At 46.7% G+C, this 27,986-nt stretch overlaps 6 protein-coding genes across 9 annotated transcripts; 4 read left to right on the top strand and 2 right to left on the bottom strand.

The window, feature by feature from the left end:
• Positions 1 to 587: 587 nt before the first annotated feature.
• LOC100823008 (pre-mRNA-splicing factor ATP-dependent RNA helicase DEAH7-like) lies at positions 588 to 2,937 on the bottom strand. Its single transcript, XM_024457090.1, is given in 8 exon segments — positions 588 to 1,681; positions 1,683 to 1,780; positions 1,783 to 2,011; positions 2,094 to 2,163; positions 2,166 to 2,245; positions 2,356 to 2,417; positions 2,666 to 2,832; positions 2,835 to 2,937. Coding segments are annotated over 8 exon segments (1,542 nt in total). The 5' UTR covers positions 2,923 to 2,937; the 3' UTR covers positions 588 to 933.
• A 693-nt stretch (positions 2,938 to 3,630) lies between these two features.
• On the top strand, positions 3,631 to 5,696 carry LOC100825180 (cis-zeatin O-glucosyltransferase 1-like). The gene has a single exon (XM_003562470.4). It carries the CDS (start codon positions 4,056 to 4,058, stop codon positions 5,451 to 5,453), a length of 1,398 nt encoding a protein of 465 aa, XP_003562518.1. The 5' UTR covers positions 3,631 to 4,055; the 3' UTR covers positions 5,454 to 5,696.
• A 5,956-nt stretch (positions 5,697 to 11,652) lies between these two features.
• Positions 11,653 to 14,942, top strand: LOC100822689 (adenosine deaminase-like protein). Its single transcript, XM_010236145.3, has 11 exons — positions 11,653 to 12,387; positions 12,657 to 12,727; positions 12,927 to 13,018; positions 13,099 to 13,158; positions 13,267 to 13,497; positions 13,576 to 13,652; positions 13,806 to 13,875; positions 14,006 to 14,119; positions 14,206 to 14,272; positions 14,367 to 14,471; positions 14,577 to 14,942. Exons 1-11 carry the CDS (start codon positions 12,296 to 12,298, stop codon positions 14,702 to 14,704), a joined length of 1,107 nt encoding a protein of 368 aa, XP_010234447.1. The 5' UTR covers positions 11,653 to 12,295; the 3' UTR covers positions 14,705 to 14,942.
• A 504-nt stretch (positions 14,943 to 15,446) lies between these two features.
• LOC100822383 (adenosine deaminase-like protein) lies at positions 15,447 to 18,523 on the top strand. 3 transcript variants are annotated; one of them, XM_003559796.4, is made up of 11 exons: positions 15,447 to 15,645; positions 16,256 to 16,326; positions 16,551 to 16,642; positions 16,728 to 16,787; positions 16,920 to 17,153; positions 17,232 to 17,308; positions 17,454 to 17,523; positions 17,656 to 17,769; positions 17,843 to 17,909; positions 18,001 to 18,105; positions 18,210 to 18,523. In XM_003559796.4, the coding sequence occupies exons 1-11, from the start codon at positions 15,554 to 15,556 to the stop codon at positions 18,335 to 18,337; spliced, it is 1,110 nt and encodes a 369-aa protein (XP_003559844.4). In that variant the 5' UTR covers positions 15,447 to 15,553; the 3' UTR covers positions 18,338 to 18,523. The 3 variants fall into 3 exon arrangements, with proteins under 3 accessions (XP_003559844.4, XP_014752734.2, XP_014752733.2); XM_014897248.2 differs by having other exon boundaries at positions 15,448 to 15,645; positions 18,001 to 18,079; XM_014897247.2 differs by having other exon boundaries at positions 15,448 to 15,645; positions 18,001 to 18,112.
• A 245-nt stretch (positions 18,524 to 18,768) lies between these two features.
• LOC100824570 (UDP-N-acetylglucosamine--dolichyl-phosphate N-acetylglucosaminephosphotransferase) lies at positions 18,769 to 23,441 on the bottom strand. Its single transcript, XM_003562468.4, has 10 exons — positions 22,963 to 23,441; positions 22,270 to 22,357; positions 22,078 to 22,169; positions 21,860 to 21,978; positions 21,150 to 21,265; positions 20,952 to 21,079; positions 20,780 to 20,866; positions 20,260 to 20,320; positions 19,988 to 20,149; positions 18,769 to 19,264 (listed from the first exon to the last, which is right to left on the bottom strand). The coding sequence occupies exons 1-10, from the start codon at positions 23,295 to 23,297 to the stop codon at positions 19,205 to 19,207; spliced, it is 1,248 nt and encodes a 415-aa protein (XP_003562516.1). The 5' UTR covers positions 23,298 to 23,441; the 3' UTR covers positions 18,769 to 19,204.
• Positions 23,442 to 23,715: 274 nt separating this feature from the next.
• Positions 23,716 to 26,595, top strand: LOC112269886. 2 transcript variants are annotated; one of them, XR_002962113.1, is made up of 4 exons: positions 23,716 to 23,983; positions 24,637 to 24,681; positions 24,776 to 24,886; positions 25,396 to 25,685. XR_002962113.1 is itself a non-coding variant. In XM_024457349.1 (3 exons), exons 1-3 carry the CDS (start codon positions 24,664 to 24,666, stop codon positions 26,438 to 26,440), a joined length of 306 nt encoding a protein of 101 aa, XP_024313117.1. In that variant the 5' UTR covers positions 24,420 to 24,663; the 3' UTR covers positions 26,441 to 26,595. The 2 variants fall into 2 exon arrangements, 1 of the variants encoding a protein (XP_024313117.1); XM_024457349.1 differs by lacking the exons at positions 23,716 to 23,983; positions 25,396 to 25,685 and adding an exon at positions 26,264 to 26,595 and having other exon boundaries at positions 24,420 to 24,681.
• Positions 26,596 to 27,986: the final 1,391 nt, after the last annotated feature.

Below are 27,986 nucleotides of genomic sequence, written 5' to 3'. Positions count from 1 at the left end.
GAACAGTAGGTGCAAATTAGTATGCAGGAGATCAAGTTCTGGGATGGCAAGAAGAAGCTCGGGACGGAAGCCATCTACGAATTCGCCTTCAATACCTGCAGGGATATCGACGCCCAAATCCTCTCCAGGTAGGCACAGTTCACTGACTCCTCGTTTCCCCACCCGGAAATTTGGATTTCTTTATGGCAGTTTCACTGGCAGCTGGTGAGAAATTTAGTAGTTTCATCTAGCTGTTGGATTTGTTTGTCTAAAGGGGAATTTTTGGTGAATTTGACCATGCTCGTTGCACGAGATGTGATAATATTTTTGTGGTGGGTGTTAGATAGCCTATTTAATCTACCCCCAAACTGGGATTTTCAGGTCTGCTGATGTCGCTTCCATCTGGTTTCATTTCTTTAGTACTTTCAAATGTTGCTGCGTTGTACAGAAAACTTGGCCTTGCACTGTAATTTGTATTACGATTGAATGAAATAGAACTAAAATTTGGGAGTAGGTTTCGGTTCACCATCCCATGACTCTTACACTAGACAAATGATTGTGCGCCTTAGATGTTTTAAAGAATGATTTCACTATCTCGTCCCTTTTTATTTGGATAGTGTAAATTTATTATTTGTGGTCATCGTTTCTTCACGTGGCGCTAACACCATTGTCCTTCTTCTGTATAGTTATCTTGCCTGGTCAGTGTTGGTTCATCCTGCTTGACGCCTCCTTCCCTTCGCCAGCCTGGTTATTAACCTCTGCCACAATATCATCTTCTTGTTTCTCCCTATGCTCTTTGTTAGTCCCTGATTGTGGGTCAATGTGGGTTCTTATTGTTTGTTTGCATCTGTGCTGGTCTCGTCCTCACCGTTGCTTTGCTCTTCATGACCAGTATGTACGTGGGCTGAAGCTGAACTGAGCTTTTTAGGTTAGACCAGAGCCTTGCCTTGGGAGTTATATTAAATCCCACATATGTGTAGGTGACAGTGGGATCTTCAGGGCTTTCAGTATTTCCAGCAACTGAGACCTCACTTCCCGAGCTTTTCGGAGACCCTTGACATAGTCTCCACGGTACTGATTTGACTTCCATTGCAGGTATACATTCAGGAGTGTCAGGTGGTCAGACTCTGGGACAAATAATTTTTCCCTTGCGGCGTCGCTCTCCTCTGCTTGATCTTTTGGCCGGAAGAAAACTGAGGGCACCGAGAGCATGGATACAATAGTCAATACTTCATCAAGGCAATCCAGCTTCTCCCCCATAAGAAGCATCTTTGCTAGAGTTGGGTCCGACGGGAATTCCACCATCTTCCAACAGATTTCTGTGAGGCCACCAACATTGTTCAAGGCACCCAACAGCCAGAGCTGGTACATGGAGTTAAGGATATTCTCCTGGGGAGTTGGGTCCACGAAGTCAAAATCAAGCAAGTTTTCGACTTTGAGGGATTTCAATAAGAGAACCACGTTCCCCAGGTTATTCCTTTGGATCTCTGGCACAGGGTTAGGGAGCATCTCATTCTGGTAAGCTGATTGTGTGAACAGCCTGTAGCATGTGCCAGGACCAGTTCTTCCTGCACGTCCTGCACGCTGATTTGCAGCTGCTCGACTACATGGAAAAACCTGAAGAGCATCCATGCCCATCCATGGATCGTATACCTTCATCTTTCCATACCCGGCATCGATGACATAGAAGATACCACCCACTGATGCACTTGCGAGTGCCCTCTTCTGCCTTCTGAAAGATCTTGGCCTGCATGCCGGCAGTCAACTGTGAGTAGATGGGCAAGATGGAGAGGTTGGGTACACAGTCTTGGTGGACGATGATATTAGCTGCTCCATTAGCTCAGCTAGAGCATAGCAGGTAGCTTCAATTTCTTCCTGCCCAGTCATGAAAATGAGGATGTCACCAGGGCCACTTGTTATGTGGATTGTCATGGCCTGCTTCACTGCCGCTTCCACATAGTCTTCACATGGTGTTTTGCTGAACAAGATATTAACAGGAAATGTCCTGCCAGGAATGTGAAATACAGGTACATTGCTATTATAGGGTGTGCAGAGAAAGACAGTGGATTCAAATCTTTACAAGGAAAAAAATGAAATATAACAGGTTAGCTTACCCTCCAAAGAATTTCGAGTATTTTTGTGCACTTAGGGTTGCAGATGTGACAATCAGTTTAAAATCCCGTCACGTGCAAAAACCTTCTTTAATATACCAAATAAAACATCAGTATTGAGGGATCTCTTGTGTGCTTCATCAATGACGATAACACTACAACAACAACATAAAACTTAGTACGGCAATCAATATTTCAGGACTGAGGTATATGAATATCACCAACTTTAGCAGTACAAAAGAACAGGGGCAAGTTAACAGCATGCCGATATTTGTCAAGGTCGGTGTTTTTCAATGTTTCACGGAGAAGTACTCCATCTGTCATATACTGCAAAAAGACATGTAACCTGTGTTAGGACTCGCATGGAAAGTCAGCCAAAACTAATTTGCTGAACTTCACAGCATTAATCTGACCTCAAGAGTTCAGGGCCTGTAACCAACTATATCCAATCAGAACACCGTAAAACAAACACAACTAGGCTAGAAGCCTAACCTATGCATAGTCTAGTGTCTGGATTCTTCCTACAATCAAGTGAGAACACAAAAACGATTATACATCTTAACAGAAAATTGTACCTTGATTATAGTGTTAGCACAAGTGACACCCTCAAATCGAATAGCATATCTGACTTTATCACCAAGCTCAGTTTCCATTTCTTCACTGACCCGCTTGGCAACACTCATGGCAGCCACACGTCTCGGTCGAGTACAGCCAACAACACCAGTTGTGGTATATCCATCTCGTGCAGATACTGAGTCAATTGAGTGGTCTTACCAGAACCAGTTTCGCCAACAACCACAACAACTTGATTTTCACGCACAACCTGCTCCATAGCAGCAGCATAACACTAGTTATTAATCATGCTCTTGTTCTTGTGATGTTCTTATGATGCAATTATTGATAACTTCTGAGTGATTTCATCTGGAAACAATCATAGTGCTCTACTCATGTTTTCTTGCATTGTACACCTACAACGAAGAGGAGTCCCAGTGACCAGTCTAGATATCTATGAAAGAATTGTCCCTGCTTGCGGCAATTCGTTTCTTTATCTCTCCGGATTACCAGAGCAAAAAGATTAGTACACTACCTTGCATTGCACATTGTTTCTACAATTTCAGTTTTTAGAATGACTGATCGATGATGGAATATGCAGCAATCGGCAAACTGTAGATAGGTTTTGTCAGTCTTCACTTGGAGCAACATCTCTCAAATAATTCTTATTTTTGTGTTTAATGTCATCGTTCATGATCACCAATTCACCATGACCATCGATATGCATCTGATTCTTGAATAAGATATCATACATGATTATGAGTGGGGTGCTCTTAGCTCCCCGGCAACGGTGTCGTTCCCGGCGCAGGGCCACTTGAAGCAGCTCCTCCACCTCTCCCTCCTTCTCGTCTCATGGGGGATCCCCGTCCACTTCGCCGCACCGGAGTCACATCTCCGCCAAGTTTATGCGCGCCTCCACGGTTGGGACCAACAGCACGATCTCTTATCTTTACAAGTGTGAGGCTGGTCATAGTGATAGTAACATAGCTAGTATCATGCATTGTCACCTAGACATTTAAGTGATGTGGCAATTAATAAATGAAGAAAAAAATAGTACTAGTATCATAATATGATACCGATAACATGATATTTCCTAAGGTATCATGTCTCTTGCAAACCAATAAATGGATGCACTATGCTGCCATGCTTATGATACCATTACTACGAAGATAAGGAAAATGGGGGAATTTCGCTGCGAACGGCAATGGCGTCCATCTCACTCTCATCTGAACGAGCAACACACGCAGCAACAATAGTTTAACGGAGTATAGCGTCCTATCCTAAATTCCTTCCTAATCCTACGGACTATAGCGTCGTAGATCACCAGTTCCCATCCTCTTCCAATCTTCCAAGGAGTCAAAAGAGAATCTCTGAGCCGCCGCCGCCGCCCTCCGATCTGAAGCGGCCGCCGGGATGGCGACGGAACCTCCTCCGGTCGCGGTCGTGACGGTCCCGTTCCCGGCGCAGGGCCACCTGAACCAGCTCCTCCACCTCTCCCTCCTCCTCGCCTCGCGCGGGATCCCCGTCCACTTCGCCGCGCCGGAGCCGCACCTCCGCCAAGCCCGCGCGCGCCTCCACGGCTGGGGCCACCACCACGACCTCGCCGCCATCCGCTTCCGCGCCCTCGCCGTCCCGCCGCACGCGAGCCCGGACCCGGACCCCACTTCTTCTTCCCCGTTCCCGGCGCACATGCAGCCGCTCTTCGAGGCCTTCTGCGCCGGCGCCGGCGCTTCTCTCGCCGCGCTCCTGGCCGAGCTGGCCGCCGCGCACCGCCGCGTCGTCGTGCTCCACGACCGGATGGCGGCGTTCGCGGCCGCCGAGGCGGTCAAGCTGCCCAACGGCGAGGCGCTCGGCGTGCACTGCCTCGCCGCGTCCTACAACGTCGGGTGGGCGGATCCCGGCCACGCCCTCCTCCGCGAGCACGGCATGGCGTTCCACCGCCCCGACGCCTGCGCCACGCCGGAGTTCATCGCGCTCGCCCGCCGCATGGGCCAGGAGCGCCGCCGCGCGCCCGGCGCCGGCATGGTCGTCAACTCCTGCCGCGCTCTCGAGGGGGAGTTCCTCGATGTCCTCCTCCCCCTTCTCCCTTCCTCCTCCGATGGACGCAAGCTGTTCGCCATCGGGCCCCTGAACCCACTCCTCCCCCCGGACACGGGGAAGACGACTCCAGAGGCCCTCGAGCGGCACGAGTGCCTGCGGTGGCTCGACGAGCAGCCGCGGGCCTCCGTGCTGTACATCTCCTTCGGCACGACGTCCTCCCTCCGCCGCGAACAGCTCGCGGAGCTCGCCGAGGCCCTGCGCAAGAGCGGCCAGCGGTTCCTGTGGTCGCTCCGGGACGCCGACCGCGCCGACATGCGCGCGCCCAGCCCCACCTCTCCCGGCGCCGACATGCGAGTCGCGGCGGGAGAGAAGGGCATGGTGGTGACGGGGTGGGCGCCGCAGCTGGAGATCCTGGCGCACGGGGCAACGGCGGCGTTCATGAGCCATTGCGGGTGGAACTCGACGGTGGAGAGCCTGAGCCACGGGAAGCCCATCCTGGCGTGGCCGATGCACAGCGACCAGCCGTGGGACGCGGAGCTCGTGTGCAGGTACCTCGGCGCCGGGATCCTCGTGCGCCCATGGGAGCGGCGCGGGGAGGTCACGCCGGCCGCAGGTGTCCGGGACGCCATCGAGAGGGCGATGCGGTCCGAGGAAGGGGAGCGCGTGAGGGAGGCGGCGCGGAAGCTCGGCGAGGCCGTCCGTGCCGACGTCGCCCATGGCAGGTCCTCGCGCCGGGATCTCGACGATCTCGTCGCTTACATCACCAGGTGATCATGGGCGGCGATGTGTATAGCTGGAGCTGTTGGGATGGCTGTTTTAAGCTCCACTTGATTCGAATCCTAGATCATGGTGGACTGGTGGTGCTCTCACCACACCAGAGTTCAAATTCTGGTTCGTTTTTGGATGTTTGTATTCAGCCTAAGGAATTGAATTGGGCCTGAATGCCAAATCAACCTACGCATTGAAATGGACTGCAATTCAAGATTTCCTGTTTGGATGTACATGTATTTGGTAGTAGTTGGATCTCATGTCACGGTTGCTCATCCCCATCTCGATCTCATGACACCTCGCCAGCCCCTCCTCTCTGTACAAGGTCGAGGTCTGCCTGTGCACTTCCGGTAGCCAGCAGCAGCGACGTGCGGTTAGCGAGCTACGCCCGTGCCATGGCGGGGTAGCTCGAGGAGCCTGACGATGGGGGCCCTTGGTTCTTGGTGCTTTCGCTGCATGTCGTAGCACGGGACTCAGACACCGGGATGCGTGAGCACCTCCTTTTAGGTTCGGCAGTGGGCGACGGGGATCGCTCTGGCGATCGCTCGAGGCCAATGTCAAGCGTTGGAGCACAATGAACACGAGATCGTTTACCTAGGTTCGGGCCATCCTGAGGTGTAAAACCCTATGTTCTGCTTCTGTGTTTGACGATGAACAAGGGTTTACAAGTTGTCGGGGAAGTCCTCGGGTGTTGTCTCTTTTTAGCTAAGTGCTACTTGCTACTCTTGGCTAGAGCTAGTACCGATCCGATCCGAACCCTTTGACCGTTGGCGGGGGTCCTTCTTTTATACTGAAGAGGATACCACAGGTGCCTTGGTGCATGGATGACAAATGGTGAGCAAAGAACGAGGGCAGCTTGCCCTCGGTGTGCTGGCTTGCATGCATGATGGGTAGCCCTGCAACTAGGGTCCTACGTGCCTGAAATTTACACCGGGCCAGTCACTGTAGGCTAACTGGACGGGGGATCCCTTTTCTGTCGGAGCATTTAATGCTTGTTTCTGCTTCACTCCTTGCTCTGATGAGCCCTCCGCATAGGGAGCCCGCCGAGCGGCCACGTGGCATTGCTGTCCTGCCCGCTCGGTCCCGCTCCTATAACGGGTGACTGCGCCCAGGAACGCCCTTCCCGGCAAGTAACCTCCCCGGGAAGCGCACAGGCGGGAGTTCTCTTGCTGCCCTCCAGGGCAACCCTCGCAGCCCGGCTAGCCCCGCCGGGCTGGTGACTTGCCGGGCAGCTTGTGCGGTGCTGCCCGGGGTGCAATCCCTCCGGGGAGCAAGCGAGGTGGGCCACGCGTCATGCAGCGGTGGTACCCCGAATGTCACTGGTGCGACAGTAGCCCTCGGGAGTGGGCCGGCAACGCCTGTTCCCGGTGAGCTCTTCTCCGGTCGGTCGCCGGGCTACGCCCTTACCGACGCGTGGGTCCCGAGCCGTTTCGGGCCCTCGTCTATGCGCTGCTCCAGGGACTCCGCCGTTATGGACGGAGTAGTGGGCGCGAGATTTCCGCCCTAACCTTCCCCTTAAACACGGGTGGTTAAGGCCACGTCCCGCATTATCCTCTTGAAGTGTAGTTATCCCGAACGCACCCGTAGGGTGCGGATGCGACTGTTGCTCAGCGCCGGGGCGTTATAAGACCCCACCGCTGCGCTAAGGAGCAAACACTTAGCCCCCCAACCTTTCTTCCTCATCCCCAAGCTTCCTTGCGCCCCTGAATCCTGCTAGCTTCCGCCCTCGTTCCCCATGGCGCCCCCGCTCCCAGGAAAGGGAAAGGCTCCAAGAGTTCCGCGGCCGGCAAGAGCGAGAAGGCTCCCAAGAAGCCCACCTCGGAGAACGACCAGAAGAGGCAGGCGCTGAGGGCCACGCACGCCTTCTTCCGGGCCGGCTACAACGGCGAGGGGCGAGTAAAGGTCCGACACGCCGTCGCCTCGCGGTTCAATGAGTACAGGGAGACTCTCAACTTCCTCGCCGGCGCCGAGCACCAGGAGAATGACTTCCGGGCGTTCGCACGCTTCATCCTCGCCGGGTTGGTGCCTCCGTACTCTTTGTTCCTTCATGCGCTCATGGAGGCGTACCAGCTTCAGGTGACGCAGCTCCACCCCACCTCCTTATTCCTCCTCGTCGTCTTCCAGTTCCTCTGCGAGGGGTTCGTCGGAGTGATGCCGTTGGTGGCATTATTCCAGCACTACTTCTACCCACGCGTCGAGCAGGCGGAGGCGATGTCATCGGGTGGTGTGTTCCGCGCCCGCGACCGGATGAAATCGGAGTTCATCGTCCGGTCGGAGAAGAAGATCGAGAAGGAGTGATGCGTGGATTGGTGCTGGGTTCGCGTGGAGGAACCCGAGGAGTTCATCTACGTGCCCACCGAGCTGCCGGTGCCCAACGACACCTGGCGGAACCGCTACAGCCGCGACGCCGAACTCCTCCCCATCATCGAGAGGATCAAGGCCCTAGGGCTAACGGGGCTCACCGACCTCGACGTGGCGCGACCTACATCAGCCGGCGCATCGCACCACTGCAGCTGCGCTCCCGCCCCGCGTGGATGTACACGGGGCCTGGAGACACCACCCGCCTCCAGGACAGGGGCGTGGCTCCGGAAGCAATCCGGGCGTGGGTGAAGGAGATCACCGGCGAAGACTCCCTGAAGCGACCGCCCCCGTAAAAGGGTTCGATCTCTGTGCTTTAGTGCTAGTCCCTGGATCGACTCACTAGCACACACAGTTTCAAGATGTAATATCATAGAACAAAGGTCTCAATATTACAACGTATCATCCAGAATATAAAAGGGTACTTACAACTCGCATAACCTCACGGGTTAGCTGGAAATAAAACAACTGTTTAGCAGCGGAAAACGGAAGATACAAGGGCACATCAACACCACGGTGAGAGCGTGTTGGAATGTAAGCCCGTAACCCACACGTGCAGAACATACATCTTACTCGTCGTCGGAGCTTCCTGCATCATTAAACGATGCAGCCACTAGGGTCAATACATTGATTGTATTGGCAAGATTCACTAGGAGTTATACCAGAGCCTACCAAATATATGCATAATGTGGCAAAGTGGGGTTCAGGCTATTTGCATAAAAGCTTAGTTAATGAATCCTATCTTTTGTTCAAATAGAATTTTATCACTATTGGACACGGGGTAGACACACCCATGCTCCTATTATCTTAGAGCACATTGATGTGGATTCATCAAGTGCCCCTACCCTGTTCAACCATTCATTTTATTTAAGAAGTTAAAATGAGTGAGACTTTCCTTACAGCTCCACATCTAGTCGCTCAAATTGTCCGTTGCTGGGGACACGGCTAAGTACTTAGTTTTGACGCTCTCGAGAGTTTGTACACATTCCCCACAAGAAACCGACGTGTTAATCCCTTGCTGTCCTCAGGGTAGAGTAGCAACGGCATCGATTACGAGATTTTCAGAGGTAACTCCCTAAACCACGAGAGAATCACGCTCCCCTACACGGCTACCTCAGTACAATTCCTCGGGTCTAGGTTCATACAACTTACTCTTGTCTCGCCAGAGCCCATATAGCATTGTGGTTGTACTAGAAGCTTCTAAATAGGAAACTAGTCCAGTCTCGGTTACCCCAGGTGGCATTCCACATTTGCAACGTAGGCGCTCCCCGAATCCACGGAAGAGACGTCCATGGACGATCCATTCCTGAATCCACAGGAACTCGACTCAGAGGGACCCATAGAAATGGAGCTGACGCCGCTAATCCTCAAAATCTTCAAAGCTGCCCACCCAGGACGGTTCATTAAATTAATTGTTTTGCCTTACATCTAACAAAACATTTCATATCGCCAAAGGCATAACAATATCATAATCTAGTTATTTCCCCCACGATACTACCATAGCCTAGCATTCAACTACAACCGATGGCAATTTGGTATCAAGGTAATGGCGAGGGTAAATTAGACTACCTGAGATTTATAGCTAGCATAGAAGTACGAGTAATATTCCTGATGCAACTAATAAAACATCTAGTGCATAGTAAAATATTTAGGAGAATGATCAAACTGCACTTGCCTTGTCCAAGGTCGTGGTAGTTCTCGCACTCTTCGCAACAACAATGATTACACTCCACACAATCTAAAATAAAAGGAACACACACAATAAACACAACATTCAATACAAAAACCATGCCATGATGCATATGCTATGCTGATGCACACAAAGGTTACTTCTAAGTTAAGAAACTTCAGTTCTGTTTTGAAAAGTTTTTCAAATGGTTTGGACAGATTATACAACATAAAAGTGGTAATTAATATGCAAGAAACATGGATAGGGTTTAAAACAAAAGATTGTGCGGCTTTTGTAACATAGAGCAATATTTAACTTGTATGCCATGATTATACACAAAATAATTCCTTCTCTGATCCTAATGGACAGAGAACAAGTTTAAATAATTTTATAGCAAGCTAACATGCTCAAAACTATTTTGAAACACTTCATTTGAAATTTAAACCATATTCAACCATTCTGTAAATAACTACTGTCTAAGTTATTCAAAACTGAAATTAAACAGTGCCAAAATATTTTAAACGTTCTGACGATTCCAGAAAGGTGCGGAACACAATTTTTGGACAGACGGTTTGAAAGATATGATGCATTGAAGTTACAAAGGCTTTTCTGCAAAAGTGCCTTATCCAAATCGGCCGAATTAAAATAAAAAAAAATCCCACCACGTGGCGAAACCTGACTGGCCCGGTTCTAGGGTTCCGGCCGGCGGACGAGCTCGCGGGCGGCGGCGCGGGCAGGCGGCGGGTGCGCGGGCGGCTCGGGGCGTGGAGTCAACATGCCAATCTCGACGACTCGAGATAAGGAAGCTTTAAATATATCATATCTCATCATTGTAATGGGCTTGGACTCTCCCTGAGACCTAAACTCCTGCATATATAAAGGAATAGGAGGGGGGAGCCAGGACAAGCAACAACAAGCAAGCCTCTCGCATACACCCATCTCCACGTAGAACCCTAGAGTCACGAGACTCCCCTTTGCCAGATCTACTCTGCACATCATAGCCCCAGCAGCTCCATTGTAATCTCTCCATCGAAATCAAGATCAGACAAGCAGGACGTAGGGGTATTACCTTCCGAGGGACCTGAACTTGGGTAAATTGTGTCCCTTGTGTCCTTGTTAGCCGACGGAGTCGCCGATACGCACGCTACGTGTCTTCATCCTGATCTAAAACTCATCAACATGGGCATTGTCAAAGGTGACCCTTCGTCACTCGCCGCATGGGTTGGACATCGCTCGAGCTCCCCTCCCTAGTGGCGGTGTAGCTGTAGCGGCGGTCAAGATCCCCTCCCAGGCGGGCGCTGAGGCCGGTCCACCTCACCCACTTGCGGGCTCCACGAGTGCGGCCAGCCTCGGACTGGCGGCGTCGGGATTCTTCCTCAGCGATGGCCAGCCGTCTGCCGCTAGGGTTTCCGCGGTCGCGGGGACCGACGGCCAGATGCGCGCGGCGAGCGACGAAGGAGATCGGGGGCCGCATTTTGTTGAGGAAGCTCGTAAAAAATGGAGTGGGTGGCGGCGGCGGCGGAGGGGGTGGATTGCGACAGTGGGGAGTTCAGAATTGGAACCGAAAAGCCCCATCTGAACGCTACATATACTGCGCAGAATCGATTCGATGACCCGAATTAGGTTTTCGATAAATGGACTCGATTTGGTATCTAGTCTGGTCCATTTTTCGACTCAAAACTGAAAACCAAGTTCGGATCGGTTGGGTTCGTAACTCCTAGAGTTAGCTCAAGTGGCCCGCATTTGTTCTTTCAGAAGCACTCGAGCGGCCAAGCACAGGTTAGCCTGCCGCAGTATCGGGTGGACCTAGAGAACAAGTAGTGGCCAGTTCCAACTTGCAACCCGTCCTGTGTTCGATTCCTCCCCAAATAAATTTCGCAGGTGCCGCAGTCTACGTCCACGAGCCGCACAGGAGAGGACGACGTTCCCGAAGCCCTCACCTCGGAAGTCTCTTGGGACGTACTTGGTATAGGTTCTAGGTGTTGTTAGGGACTTAGCCGGTGTTTGTGTGTGTTGTGGTGTGTGTGCGTGCGGTGTGTGTTGTTTAGTGTCCGAACAGAATCTACAGCTTGAGTCTAAAAAAAAAGTATCGAGTGGACCTATTCATAGGTGGGGAGAGCTTCAGCTTCCAGTTCTTAAACAAGGCCAACTGACCAGCCCCATCTTGGAAGAAAATTCTGCTGAAACGTTTCTCGGCTGTCGACAGGTTTTAGCTGAGATGGCCAATCAGACAAAAAGTAAATAAATCCGCGCACGTGTGATTCTGAACCAGATTTATGCATGCTTGTCTGATCTCCGATGGATCGATACTCTATCCATCAATCCATGTGCTGATGTGCCGATTATTGGCCATATGGAGACAGGAAACACAAGCAGTGTACACAAAACATCAGAGCCAACCAAACAGAGCTGAATCAGCGAGTCACCGCAAAGTCAAGGAAGAATCAGCAAGTTTGGCTCCACAAGGAAGATTGCTGGATAAAAGCGAGGATCATGACTGATGAGACCGATGTAAGTCAAAGAGTACAAGGAAATCTACGACACGCCATGATCCGTGCCACTGGTCACATATAAGGATTCGGTGGTTATAAGGATTCGGTGGTTGAGCCCAGGATCTCGTTGGATTCGACCAACAGGTGACGGATTCGTGAACCTGGAAGAACAGAAAGCGATGGATTCGTGAACATATATACATGCGATCGTCGTCGTATCGTGCTCCTTCAGTTCCTTCCCCCAAAGACTCGAGCAAGCGAGCAGAGCCAATCATTCGAAGCCGAGCGCCGGAGCAAAGAGGAAGCTTAGCCAGCCAGCCGCCGCCATGGAGGCGGGGATGAGGGAGTGGTGCGTCGCGCTCCCCAAGGTGGAGCTCCACGCCCACCTCAACGGCTCCGTCCGGGACTCCACCCTCCTGTCAGTCACTACCCTCTTCCTCCTCCCCAATCTTTTGAGCTAGCAAATCCCTGACAGTTCCAGCTTCTTGTGTGTTCTAAATTGGCTGCATCTGCCAATCCAGCCTTTCTTTTTGTATTAAACATTTTTTACTTTGTTATGTACCATTCCTTTGGCAGTATTCTACTTGCTTGTATTGTGTTGTGTGTATCAAGAACGAAAACTGGCATGTCTTGTTGGTATTTTTGTTCTTGCAAATTCATATCCTTTTGCTGTTTATTGTTTAATAGAGAACTCGCAAAACAACTAGGTGACAGAGGAGACATTGTCTTTGAAGATTTTAAGGATGTGATCATGAAGAGTAAGTGGGTAATTTTCGTGTAGTCTTCTGCTCAATAATTCATCAAAACCTACTATGAATGAAATATGCATATCTTAGAAATTTTAATAGTTGATCTCACTTTGAACAAATTTATGTGATGAATACTTGGTACTCATGTTTCTCTATCGCAGTGAGGCTCGAATATTTGCTTATTGGCGCTGTTTTTTTTCTTAAACAGATGGTAGATCTCTTCCAGAGTGTACCAAGCTCTTTGATTTGTTTCATATACTTACGACTGACCATGATACAGTAACAAGGATCACCAAGGAGGCATGTTAATCATTAAATTTTTGCGCATCACTTACTGATGTACACATTTCCTCAGCTAAATATTCAGACAAAACTAACAGGTCGTGGGAGATTTTGCTGCCGAGAATGTCGTGTATTTGGAAATAAGGACAACACCTAAGGTACTACTCCCTCCGCTTAGTACTTTTGAGTACTTTTCATGTTACCTCACAATTTACAAGTCTATGTTCGAGTAATGTGACTAAATCTTTCTCTTTGGTCTTACCTAGAATAACGAAGCCAAAGGGATGACTAAGCGGTCTTACGTGAATGCTGTTATTAAAGGTCTTAAAACTGTCGAAGACGTTGATGCTGTGTTATTTGACTCTAACTTAAGACCAGATGAGACATTAAGTTGTACACCTCAGGGTGATTTGGATGGTGACACGAAGAAGAAGATATATGTTAGGCTCCTGCTAAGTATTGACCGTCGTGAGACAACTTTGGCAGCACTGGATACTGTATGACGATACTTTCACTTTAGCTTCTACTACGAACAAAGCTTGGAAAATAACGAATAATTTCCTTCCTTTTGCCAGGTTAATTTAGCCATGGAAATGAAGGACCAAGGCGTCGTTGGCATCGATCTCTCTGGCAATCCAGTTGTAGGGGAATGGTAGGAAATATTTAGTATCTTCCTTAGTGGCTTGTACTAAATGAAAACATGTTAACTATTCATGTGCTAATATATTGAATCTTAGGGAGGTGAAACTCCCTGATTCCACTCTTTCCATGCTAACATTCCATGGTGCTTTCAACATTTGTTAAGGGAGACATACTTGCCTGCCCTTGAACATGCTAAAGAGCTAGGAATTCCCATCACAATACACTGTGGGGAGGTAAGAAAACATATTTTGACAAGTTCCTAAAACATTACTTCCGTAATTCCATTATTTACTTGCAGTGGCATTAGCAACTGTTTTTTCCATATATTTGTTGACCAATGCAATTATAACTTAGTGATAACAGGTACCAAACAGGAAGGAGATCCAAGCAGTGCTGGAGTTCTGCCCTCAAAGGCTGGGTCATGCCTGCTGCCTCAACGACGAGGAACTGAAGAAGCTCAAATCATCGATGATCCCGGTGACCTTCTTTGTGCTCCTCGGCTTTAAGTATCTCTAGCTATTCTATGTCAGCCATGCTTACCTTGCTCCCAAGACGATCTGCAGGTGGAGATATGTTTAACCTCCAATGTCATGACTGGAGGAGCTCCTTCTCTGGAGCTCCATCACTTCGGTTTGTCCCTGACAATGCAGAACCCAATTTTTTGGACCAAAAGTGAGCACCCTGAGCAGCATTTTAATACTCTGAGTTTCTTAATTTTGTGCAGCTGACCTCTACCATGCGAAGCATCCTCTATCGCTGTGCACCGACGATTCTGGCCTCTTCGCAACAAGCCTCTCAAACGAGTACTACCTCGTCGCATCCACCTTTGGTACACTCTTCTTGGGAACAATATCTGAAAATCAAATCAGAGTTTCATTCTCGTGAATAATACACACACTTCTCTGAACTTTGAATCCCGCATGTAATCTGTCAGGTCTTAGCAAGGCGGAGCTGTTTCGACTAGCCCAGAACGCGGTGGAGTTTGCGTTGGCGGACGACAACGTGAAGAAGTCCCTGAGGGTAGTGTTCGAGCACGCGGCAGGAAAGGGACTCATGCCGTAGACTATATCCGTCTCTCCAGTGTAATATTAGACGTCCATGGCATAGATCAGGAGGGGGGCAAAACAGAAATCTCTTGTGTGGTGTGCCCCCGTGGGGATCAAATAATGGCTATATCCTGATTCAGCTCCTCCCAGAATGGCTCCATTCAGCTTAGTTTCCTCATGTTTCTTCAGTTTTGCACCTATGACACATCCGGGCCAACTGGCCTGCTCCATCTTGGAAGAAAATTCCACGGTAATCTTTTTCGGCTCTCGACGGGTTTCAGCTCAAATGGCCAATCAGAAAGGAAAAAAAAAAGAAATCCTCGCACGTGTGATTCTCAACCAATCTACTCATGCTTCTCTGATCTCCGATGGATCTCTACTCTATCCATGTGCCGATTATTGGCCATGTGGAGACAGGAAACACAAACAGCGTACACAACCAGCGGAGACAACCAACCAGAGCCAAATCAATGAATCAACGCAAAATCAAGGAAGAGTCAGTAAGTTTGGCTCCCACAAAGAAGATTGGTGGATTAAGACGAAGAGGATCGTGAGATCTATGTCAAAGAGTACAAGGAAGTCCACATGCCATGATCTGTGTCGCTGGTCACAAAAAAGGAGTCTTTTCAGCAGCCAAAACCACAAAACTCTATGTTATGCTTGAAAACTCACGTGTTTTCTGAATTTACTGTAACTCGCACGAATCGCAAAGCAGCTGTTCCCAAAATGCCGAGGACATATATCCGCTATGCGTATCGTGCACCTTCCTTTCCCCGACCCAAAGACTCGAGCAAGCGAACAGAGCCAATCATTCGAAGCCGAGCGCCGGGCGAAGCCGCGAAGAGGAAGCCAGCCAGCCGCCGCCATGGAGGCGGAGATGAGGGAGTGGTGCGTCGCGCTCCCCAAGGTGGAGCTCCACGCCCACCTCAACGGCTCCGTCCGCGACTCCACCCTCCTGTCAGTCATCACTACCCCCTCCCCTCCCCTCCCCTCCCCAACCCAACCCAACCCTTCTCGGCTCAGACTCTGTTTAGGTAATTTTGCTTGCGATGATGTGCAACTCGGCCCGTCAGCGAAAATGGAAGCTTGATGCTAGGGGATTTCACTGGCTCTCGGTCCGACATGGAAGCTTTCACAAATGGCGCGTCCACGAAAATGACCTCACTAAGGGCTGCTACTGGAAGACGTGCCTATTGTTTGCTTGGAAGGGATAAGATCATTTCTTAGGTTGTTCAACTGCGATGTTATGTTCAAGGATGTGATGTTTCCCTTTTCCCCATTTTTGCTACTGTAGCAATGTTTTCAGCAGATGCTGTGTTGATTGACTGACTGAAGTACTGAACACCCACAAAAGCAAGATTCAGAGGAAAACTGCTAGCTCAGCATGTTATTTTAGGGGTGGATCATTTATTCTACTTTCTTGTATTGTAACGATGCTAGCTCAGCATGTTATTTTTGTCTATTAAGAAGGAAAACTGACATGTCTATTGGAGGCAACCATATATAGGAGCCGTTGATATTTCTGTTTTCACAAATTCATGTCCTTTTTGTTGTCATTCTTTAATAGAGAACTCGCAAAACAACTAGGTGACAGAGGAGTCATTGTATTTGAAGATGTCAAGGATGTGATCATGAAGAGTAAGTGGATAATTTGCATGTACTAGTTTCCTAGTGCAGTTATCTGCTTGAAAGTTACCAAAATATACCATGAAGAAGATATATCTTAGAAATTTTAGCAATTAATCTCATTTCTGAACAAATTTATCTGATGGAAACTTGGTACTTATGTTTCTCTCTTGCAATATTTGCGATGGTCGAATTCAATGTCTACTTATTGACTGGTTTTTAATTTTCTTAAACAGATGGTAGATCTCTCCCGGAGTGTTTCAAACTCTTTGATTTGTTTCATATACTTACGACTGACCATGATACAGTAACAAGGATCACCAAGGAGGCATGTAAAATCAATAAATTTTTGCGCTATTACTTACTGCTGTAGACAATATTTCCTCAGTTAAATATTCAGACAAAACTAACAGGTTGTGGGAGATTTTGCTGCCGAAAATGTTGTGTATTTGGAAATAAGGACAACACCTAAGGTACTACTTTTCCGTACTTCTGATTTTCATGTTAGCTTGTAATTTTACGTGTCTATGGCGTAATAATGTGACTAATACCCGCAAAAAAAGTAATAATGTGACTAATTATTTCTGTTTTTTTGTCTCACCTAGAATAACGAAGCCAAAGGGATGACCAAGCGGTCTTACATGAATGCTGTTCTTAAAGGTCTTAAAGCTGTTGAAGATGTTGATGCTGTGTTATTTGATTCTATTTTAAGACCAGACGAGACACTGAGTCGTACACCTGTGGGTGATTTGGATGGTGTCACGAAGAAAAAGAAGATATATGTTAGGCTCCTTCTAAGTATTGATCGTCGTGAGACAACTTCGGCAGCATTGGATACCGTATGTCGATATTTTCACTTTAGCTTCTATTTGGAGCAAAGCTTGGAAAATATTGAATAATTTCCTTCCTTTGTCCAGGTTAATTTGGCCATGGAAATGAAGGACCAAGGCGTAGTTGGCATCGATCTCTCCGGCAATCCAGTTGTAGGGGAATGGTAAGAAATATTTCGCATCTGGCTTGTACTAAATGAAAACATGTTAACTATTTATGTGCTAATATATCGAATCTTAGGGAGGTGAAACTCCCCGACTCCATTCTTTATTTGCTAATATTCCATGGTCCTTTCAACATTTGTTAAGGGAGACATACTTGCCTGCCCTAGAACATGCTAAAGAGCTAGGAATTCCCATCACAATACACTGTGGAGAGGTAAGAAAACATATTTTGACAAGTTCCCAAAACACTATTTCCTTACTATCATTATTTACTTCCAGTGGCATGGCATTAGCAAAATTTGCAATGTATTTGTTGACCAATAAAATGAGAACTTACTGATAACAGGTACCAAACAGGAAGGAGATCCAAGCAGTGCTGGACTTCTGCCCACAAAGGCTGGGTCATGTCTGCTGCCTCAACGACGAGGAATGGAAAAAGCTCAAGTCATCGATGATTCCGGTGACCTTCTTTGTCAGTATCTCTAGCTATTCTATGTCAGCCATGCTTACCTTACTCCCAAGACGATCTGCAGGTGGAGATATGTTTGACCTCCAATGTCATGACTGGAGGTGCTCCTTCTCTGGAGCTCCATCACTTCGGTTTGTCCCTGACAATGCACAACCCAATTTTTTGGACCAAAATTGAGCACCCTGACAAGCATCTTAACGCGGAGTTTTTTAATTTGTGCAGCCGACCTCTACAACGCGAAGCATCCTCTATCGCTGTGCACCGATGATTCTGGCCTCTTTTCAACAAGCCTCTCAAATGAGTATTACCTTGTCGCATCCACCTTCAGTACGCTGTTAGAGACAGTATTTGGAAAATCAAATCTGAGTTCCATTTCTTGTTCAAATAATACACACTTCTCTGAACATTGAATCCAACGTGTAATCTGTCAGGTCTTAGCAAGGCCGAGCTGTTTCGGCTAGCCCAGGGCGCAGTGGAGTTTGCTTTCGTGGATGACGAGGTGAAGAAGTTCCTGAGGGCAGTGTTCGAGCACGTGGCCAGAAAGGGACTTATGCCATAGACTTCCAACCGTCTCTCCAGTGTAATATTACATGTATGTTTGTTTTTTTGGCACGCATAGATCAGGAGAATGGTAAATAGAAATCTCATGTATGGTGTGTGCCTGTGTGGGATCAAATAATGGCTATATCCTGATTCAGCTCCTCCTAGGTAGCTCCATTCAGCTTAATTTCCTCCTGTTTCTTCAGTTTTGCGCCCTTGACATAACAAGGTCTGTCAGTTCTCCAGTAAGATCTGTTCTGCTATCCTGACGTGTTGGCACTGGAGACCAAAGCAGCAGAGATAGATTTAGACCAAAAGTATCTCAATCTCTTGAGGGCGTTGATATTATGATTTTTGGGTCCTTTTCATGGGAGACATAGTAATTAGATTAGACTCGCAGCGTTTTGTAAAGGAGATTTATTTATGGACACAACACAAGCGTTCTCTCCATGTTAAAAAAAATCATCCGTAAGAGACCGCATGGTTTTTACATATCAGGAGTGCAGAAGTGTAACGGACATATTTAGATTTTTCCACTTCAGCTTACAGCAATAACACATTGCTCATCTTCTGGCATAATCCTTCCCAGAGCTAATGCAAGCAAACTTCCATGGAGAGTCATTGTACAAATGTATATCAGATCACAAATCTATAGAGCTCTAGTAGCCAAAGAAAAAAAAAGGAGCAAAGCTTCATACTGAAATCTTCTGTTGTTAGCACCCAAAAAATGGTGGTCCAAAATCAAATGCTAGAGGCAAACTAGATACTAAGCTTTGGGTTGCTGTTAGTAATACAGTGCTGACAGAGAAACAAACAGCCATCAGTGGTAAACAGATTTCGATTTGTGTCACAGAAACCAAGGAGGTGAAGTGTTTGTTTTGGGTGGTCATTTGTACCATCCAGTGAGCACGTATCTGAGCCAAAAGCAGAATAGGCATGACAGGGCCTGCCAGACATAAGACAGGAGGAGTTACAATCTCAGGTCGAAATTCACACTAAAGGTAAAAGCATTTTAGAAAGTAAAATGGACAGTGCGAAAAAACAAATCAGCGTGGCATCAAAAGTGTTGTCAAAGTGGAGATGTCAAAAAATTGCTTCCACCCTACCACTATAAGAGCAAATGAGTTGTCTAATTATAGCTTGAAGGAAACCTAGTGACCACCTAAAGCTCAAGGATCTGCAAATTGTTTCATGGAAGTTTCCTTGAGTTTGACATGTCTGTGTTCAACAAATAAGCAGCACATCTCCCGTAGAGGAACTTGAGCATTAAGAGCAACTCTCACACATGACACAATGATACCGTGAACCAGAGACAAACGTTTGACACTATCCTCTCTACTTGCACTCCAAGCCGGCGACCAAATTTTGTACATTCTGAGTACAGGTTTATCGAATTTCTGCACAAGTCGGCAGCGTGACACCAAACACCATAGCTATTGACACAATATACATTACACATGTGAGCTAATTTGAATTCGGTAAGGTTCCAACAAGCATATAATAGTTAAATAGTTGTGCTGACTTATGATTTAACCACTACTTGGCATCATTGTTAAGTTTTACTGCTGCTAGAAAATAGTTCATGATAGAATCTTCATAAGTAAAGGAAACAAATGCAACAGAAGAAAATTAATTAACAGTTTACATCAATAATGCATTTCAATTTTACCTGAAATACAAGGAGCCTTATGCAAAGGGACTTCTCTGAGCACTTTCCAAACATCCTAAGGAATATGTTAACAAGGTTACCATCTTTGGTACCAGTCAGCAGTCCTGTTCGAGTATCAAACCTTGGCAACCTATGTCTTGGGCAAGGAACAAAGTGGAAGAGCTGTAGACAATAAGACACAAATTTGAAGCATAAGCAGAGTGAATACCTAGTCAGCTAAAAAGGTATGCACCAATGAAGGTAAATAAAGAATTCAAATGCATTTCTCGAACCTGTGGGACTGAGCACAAGAAATTGAGAACCTGAGGTAAAAAGAAGAGCAATAATGTCTCACTGCAAAAATAAAACAGTTCTATCAGCTGCAGCTACTAATCAATAATGGGTACACATATGGAGAACTAGCATATGCAATAAGTATTATATAAGTGCACATAAAAAATATAGAGGGGACAAGAAAAGTTAGGGTTCACAGTAAAGATGGTTTAACCACCCTATACAGTTAATCTATGCAGATGTAAAGTCAAAGATACGACTCAAGGCAACATACTAAATGTTTAGAGATAATAGAAACTAGTCCTACCAAAACTAAACCAGCTATAGTCCACTCAAAATACCGTCAAATTCCATCATGAATCACCTCCCCACCACAAAAGAAAACTTTTTTCCACACGTGATGTTTTTACTCCCTTTACTAATAAACAGCAAAATGAAGAATAAGCTGGCTCAGTGCAACCTTTTTTTTGTGAGGGAATAAAACAGCGCAACTTGCAGGAAATAAATGAGGAAGTTTACCTGAAGTGCCCCAAAATACCCACCACAGCTAAAGTCATCCCAGCGAAATAGGTGTAGGTGTCACCAACAAAAACAGATGAAGGATACCTGACACATCCACATACAAAGAGATGCTTTTTGAGCTAGCTTATATTTATTCAAACAAAAGTACAAAGCCTCTCAAGGTCTTTACCAGTTAAAGCCTAGCAAAGCTAGGGAAGTGGTAAGGAAAGGCAGGAGAAGATAAATAGAGAATGCATGAGCCTGCTGAGTTTCAAGGTCTTTAGAAGATCCTATGCGCATTACATTATGTATCAAAACCTGGAAAATGCTATAAATCATCAGTAGATAAATGGCACTCAAAATTCAAGAGCCGTGTACTTGTTCATACCGCAGCAGATATGACAACAGTCTGACCAACTTCAAGACCATTCAGACCCGCATGTATATTGATTGAATTTGTACAAAAAACTGCTAACAAGAGCATGAAGAGCTTGTACACCCAACCTGCATGCCAAAGAAAACTAGAAATGAGTGCATATGATATCACCCTTTTTACATTCTATTATCTGCCTAGCATAGCAGCGTATCCATATCTGTCCACACGGGTTCGATTTAGAGCAAAATTTGCATGCAAAAGGCAAGTAAACATACAGAAGGGTGTCCCACAGGCCCACTTATTGGGGATGGTGATGGAGCTGTTATTATTGGTATATAGGTATTTATTTGGACCAAGATCCAAAGTTGAAGGCTCATTTCGGAGAACGGAGAATATAATTCTATCACGGGACACGCAATATGCTAGTCTCTACTCTCTACACTTGATATATCGTGTGGTGCAACACATTATCATTCTATCTTATGAGTTATCGTTAAGGGTGATGTCTAATAGCTGCACAATAAAAAAGTTTATAGTAAGATCTCCTGTAATTTCCCCAGTTATTTTGAAGTATGAAATCTAAAAAATGCACTTGAATGTTGCTACAACGATAAAACTAGCAGTGATGCAAATGCACCTTTATTGTGCAATCATTTTGTTTCACGACGAACCACTCAATATTCCCAGTGCCAAAATTCACTTATTTGGATTTATAAACATACCTAACTCCAGAACTGCTACCCCGACATAGGAGGCCAGAGGCTTTGGAATGATGATGGAAGTACCACCAGCATATGCCATCAACAGAGGAAGTGCTGCAATTGTAGGCAGCAGCAGTTTCCTGTTCAATGTGGGCCATTCCAATCAAATTTATCAGAAAAAATAAAGTAACGGGAAATCAAGATTGAAATAAACAGAATGACGCTCTGAAAAAACATACACTCTCCATGGAATATCAAGAACATCGTCGATAAATCCAAGAAGAATCATAAAGCAGACTGATGCTAATGCTGCATTATATTCAACAAGCCACTGCAACAAGAAAGTCAACAAAAGTGAATGAAACACATGTTTGAGGACATAACAGATAGTTTGTGAATGCCAAAAGCAAAATTGCTACTCATAAACATACAATGGAATCCGCTGTGAAGTTGAAATGTTGAAACAGAATAGCAATGACCAAGTAGACAATCCCAACAACAATGCCTAGTGACTCAGGCCTGCAAAACAAGTAAAATGTTTAAACAATCAAGAACGCAAACTCACTACCTCAAAATCAGATCATGTTAACAAATTCATGTGAGAGGCATACAGTAAATACTTTAAAGTTGCGCCCCCCCCCCCCCCCCCCAACACACACACACGTTCAGATATGAATTTGTACACACTTCTCTATAATCATAATGGTATACTTCAAAGCAGGTTGAGAGTTTATCTTGCTGAGTCCGAGGAAAGCATTCACAAATCAAAATTATGTTAAAACCATCATTACTTGAAGAAATCCAATTAAGATGTTATCCCAATAGAGCCTGTAGTCCCTGATTATGGAACTGAAACAGCAAAACAGCTAGTCTATACTTTAGCCTATGCCACTATGAGGTCTAATACCCAATGCATTCATTTCAACTAAGCTGAAATCGCTTCTGGTACGTTCCCACCATGAATCTAAGTTGTAACAGATACCAAGGCAACAACTTCCCCTAAAATCCTGACGCCAGACGCTCAAATCGAGTTAAAATGTACACTAGAGCAACAGCATTCGAGACGCTACTTCCTAAAAACACAGGGCACACCGCAACGAATCGAAATTGTAATCGTGACTCACACTGTGATCTCGCCCATGGGCAAGCCCTTCTTGTTGATGTCCTTGCCGAACATCCCTCGGCGGAGGAGGTAGCGGGCGGCGACAGGGATGAGGCGGAGAACGACGAAGAAGCCACCGAGGCTAATGGCCCCGCAGATTAGGATGGATCGCCGCAGATCGGCGTCCAGGGGGTAGTGCACGAAGGCCAGGTACGAGAAGGGCGCAAGGAAGAGCGCCATCGCCGCGAGGACCACGCCCAGGTTCGGAGGCCGGAGGACCAGGTCCCCCGGCGCCGCCGCTGCCGGCCGCGGCCTCTTCGGCTCCTCGGCGGCCGCTGGCCTGCGCCGGACGTCCATGGAGGGCGGGGGTTCCGAGTCTGTCGAAGGAAGAGCTAGCAGCTAGAGGACTCTCTGGGTGGGTGGGTGTGTGCGGCGGCGGTGTGTGCTCGCCGGCGATGGGGTCCGGATGACGGGGAGGTTTATAGCTGCCGCCGTGTGGTGACGTGGAGGGATCTCATTGGCTGTTGTCACGTGTTCAGCCGGCAGTGGAGAGGCGGTCTCTGTTAGGTGGGGCCTGTCTGTAAGTTTTCTTTTTTTGACGCGAGGCCTGTCTGTAAGTTGACCGTAGTGTCGGTTGACTGACCGTAGGACCGATGGGAATTTGGACTCTACCGAGAACAATCCACAATGTACTGTACAATGTAAAATGTATAATTTGGATTCTTGGGGTATACGGAATTATTCACCAGTATATATTTGTAAAAATCTGGACACTTCGTATCAAAACAGAAATAGAGGGAGTAACAAGTAAGACTACTTGTATTTGCGTTCAAAATACAAATTGAGGGAGTAACACGTTCCAAAACTATACACGAATACAAGTAGGAGTTTGTATCCTTGATCCTTCTCCGAATCCAAAACTACACACGTTCCTTTTATCCGGGAGGGCCAGAGCTTACTTTTTTTCCTCAAGCTCCAAATTTCGTCGACAGAAAAGAAAGCAGAAATCGAAGCAGGCTCGGTTCCAGGCAGGGCAATCCAAGGTAATACTAATTGATGAGATTTTCTCTAGTTTTTCCTGTGATGCACTTCGGAGGCTGGTATTTGCAGGAAAAGTTTGCTTTTGCTTTGTTCATCATCTATGTCACAATGTTGCGTGAACAATAAAAAAAATATTCTAATGTAGCTGGATCGTGGCAGAACAAGCATTAGATTTGCATTCATGCATGACTGAAGAAAATAAAAGGAGGAGAAGAACTGAAGAAGGTCTTGTGTTGGTAGAAACTTATTTTAGAACTATTGTTGCTATGCAAGCATATATTCACGGGGGGAGGAGACCAAGGGAACCACGCAATTTTAGTGATCATGAGCACAGGCATACACAGGAGATATTTGCTCAAAGAATATATACATGCAGTCCTTGTGTGGAATTCATTTTCAAACACTTATAACCCTGCATAATGTTCATACTCCCAACAATTCCATTTGTAATTCAACACTTTGTCCATCCAAACAAGATATAAATTGGCTGCTTCCCTTGAATTTCAGGTGCAAATTACATGTACATATAAACAAACAGGATTTGAATTGCATCCCGTCTCAATATTCTGACAGATTTGGAACTGGACTTCAATTCAATTCCTTGGAGCTGAATATTAACTTCCACACGGACTCTTATTTGGAATTGGTTTTGCAGGTCAGGTTGTTAGACGAGGAACAGGAGATGAGAGCTGAAACAGAGGTAACAAACGATTCTCCTCGTCCACTCTACTGTTTTCTTCTCGGCATCATTCTTTTTGGTCGGTATCGTTCATGCGATGTTACTTCTACTTCAGAATGGCGAAGCTCGGAGGTGCCTCAGCAGAAGCAGCGGCTATGAAGCGGGGCAGGTCAAGGTTGATGTGCCTGCGAGACGCCGCCACCAAAATCCCGCACCAGGAAACTGTGTAAGATTTAAAATCCTGACCGACCTACCTCTTATTCTTGTTTGCTGTTGTTTCTTCGGAGATGCTCCGTGGGATTGTAACAGATTTTCGATAAAATATCATCGTTTCCTTTTTTTTTGAAATTACAATTGGCATTCAGTGCAAATAATCCTTTTATACCTTAAACAATTGGAGGGGATTGTTATACTTGGTTAGAGGTAATAAGACACTAGCTTTACCAAACTAATGACTATATCGAACGAATGTGGATGCTGATTTAAAAGTCTCTTTTTTTCGCTAGTTCGATACATGATGCATTAACTGACACTCAACACATGGCTCATGAATAAAACTATTGTTAGTTGGATGTGTTCATCAAGGTAGCAATCTATCTATCTATCCCTCCCTAATAATAATAAAAGCAGGAAGGTTTCCTTCGTCGTCGTCCGCCGTGCATCAATTTCCGTGCATGTTCTGATTTTCCGTGTCTCCTTACACTCCATCGAACCTTCCTTTTCATATTCCCACAGCGCTGCCTTCCCGGGCCGCCACCGCCGACTCATCTACCCGCGCAACACCTCCCTGTGGTGACCGCTCTCGATACGCGTCGGCGCCGGATTAGATCATCGTGCAAGAGATGAGCAAAGGGGTCCAGGGTTGATCGGCGCTATACACCGCCGCACGGTTCCTCGTGCGCTGCGCCACCGCGTGCTCTGACGCCAGCCACGGCCGGCGAGCGGCGTGGACTGGGTGCCATGTCCGTGGATGCGGCTGCTAGCATCGGCCCCGAGATCATTTTGATTGAATGTTCAATTATATTGTTATGTTTTGTATAAACATAAATTTTCGCGTGCACATGTTTAAAAGACCATGGCAACGCACGGGCACTGTACTAGTGTTTTATTCACGAGCCATATGATGAGTAGTACTTCACATAACCATTGTGAGTTCACTGTGTTTGGGTTGATGCCAAGTGTCGTATGCCTACTTATTTTAAAGTATGCCTATTATAGTAGTTGACAGGGTGAAACTTTACAGAAAACCCTCCCGCCGGATGTCCTGCTAGGGCCCACGAAATGGAAGAACCTTAGTTGAAGGTTTTTTTTGTAAGTTTTGAATCCATGTATACATGGCGTGTGAGTCCGATCTTAGGTGGCATTAGTCAAATAGCCACGTCATACGGTCAGAGGGGCGCATACACCAGAAAGACCTGTGATGAACCACTTAAGATACTATTGTGACCTAAATGTGCATTTCAAAAGATTTAAGACTAACTTGACACCTTTGCGAAAGAATTAGGACCTCTGGTGCATTTTACTCTTTAAAGTATGCCTGTTATAGTAGTTGACAGGCTATGTATCTGTTTATTTCAACAGTTTTGTCATTTTTGCCATGCAGGTTAATGTGACGATTCGTATTTTACTTGGTATTGCGATGTTGATTTCTGTAACTAATTTCATGGTTAAGATGTATATCAATCTCGGACCTGAACATCCTTCGGTCTTCTACATGGTGTGCATGGAGTGTGTTGCTGTTTGGGTTGGCGGATATTTGTTTTTGTGGGAGACAGAATAGAAGTCATGTTTCCCGATTTGACATGTATTCGGATGATGGAGGATTTAGACCTCAAACTTATATGGTGTTCTCCCTGAGTTCTCAGCATATGTAAAGATAAACATGCACCAGGGCTTGGTGAGTTTTGCCATTGTCGTGTGTATGTGTGTGGCAAAGCCTTCATGTGATTCGCCACGGGGTCGATCTCCTCGCAGGCGTCGTGAAGCTCCTTCAACTTGGTCTAGTATAGGATGTTGCCCACGAACACCGCCGTGCGGCAGGGGCAGGATCTTCCGTACTTGCCGACCTGTCCCCGCAGTATAAAATCGTCCAGCCGCAAGTGTGGCATTGGGCAAAAATCCCGTTAAATGGCCTGATTGATCAGAAAAGGAGTATACTAAGACGTGTTCACGAACCATTTATAAACTTCCATGCAATCAAAATATACTTCTAAAAACATACTACGATAGGTAGATGAATAATACTTTGCTGAAATGTTTCTGTGTACAGTGTTTCGATGCACCATCTAAACCGTTGAACTTCCATGTCACCCGATAAATAAAAAATTGAAAAATAAATAAATTACAATATATAAAGAAAAAAAAGATGTCGAATAGGCCGAGCAGAACACCCGATAAAAAAACCTGATAAAAATATTTTGAATAACCCATGCCATAAACCCCTCAGTCCAGCCCACCAAATCCACAACTCGCCCGCCCGCATAGAGACCGATAGACACACCCCCTCAAAAAAAATCCCCCTAAAAGAGTTAAATGCACGGGAAGTCCTACTATTATTGGTGAGGTGTCAGTTTAGTCTTATATTTATGAAACTGCATGATTGGGTTCTAATTTTACTTGTACCGCTCACGCGAGGTCCTAATTTGATTTCCACTGCCACGTAGGTAATATTATCACAAAAAGCCTCCTAAAAAATTATCTCTTCTAATTTTGTGGCCCTCTCCTAATTTACCTAGCCGCAAGATTCTTTAGGCCGGGAGGTGCTTGCTTGGCTGCTCATGCTTGGGCAGTGTTCACCTCGGCAGCAAGCTCTAGCATGCGCTGCCGAAGACCCTGGCCAAACCCTTGTCCACAGCCACAGCTCCTACGCGCAGCTACCGCAGTCGCAGCCTCGCAGGCCTCTGAGAAATCTGACCCCAGCATCCTAGGCTGCCCTCCCCCGGTGCCCTCGACGACTCCGGCCAAGTTCCCGTCCACTACCCGCGCCCGTCCTAATAAAAAGCCCAGCACGCCCGCTCCCGCCCTGTCGTCGTCGCTCCTGCAGCGGTGGTTCCTCGTGGCGAAGAACAACACGAGCGGAGGGGGGAGTTCGACTGCGAGAAGCGCCACCTCTTTCTACAAAAGTCAGGGTGCTTTCTGCTAAAACTTCAGGCCAACGGTTACTCTTTGTTGGACCCAGTTGTCGATGTGTCCGTTGTCAACGAGACACGTGGGACAGTCAGCGGCGCTTAAACCAGACCGGGACCTCCGGTGAACGGTTCAAGTAAAATTAGGAATCAAATATGCGGTTTCATATATATATATATATATATATATATCAAAAAGCG

Source organism: Brachypodium distachyon, chromosome 1, assembly GCF_000005505.3.
Source record: "Brachypodium distachyon strain Bd21 chromosome 1, Brachypodium_distachyon_v3.0, whole genome shotgun sequence".
Classification (NCBI taxonomy): Eukaryota; Viridiplantae; Streptophyta; class Magnoliopsida; order Poales; family Poaceae; genus Brachypodium; species Brachypodium distachyon.
The sequence above is the reverse complement of the archived record's forward strand: the minus strand, read 5'-3'. Positions and strand labels throughout refer to the sequence as shown.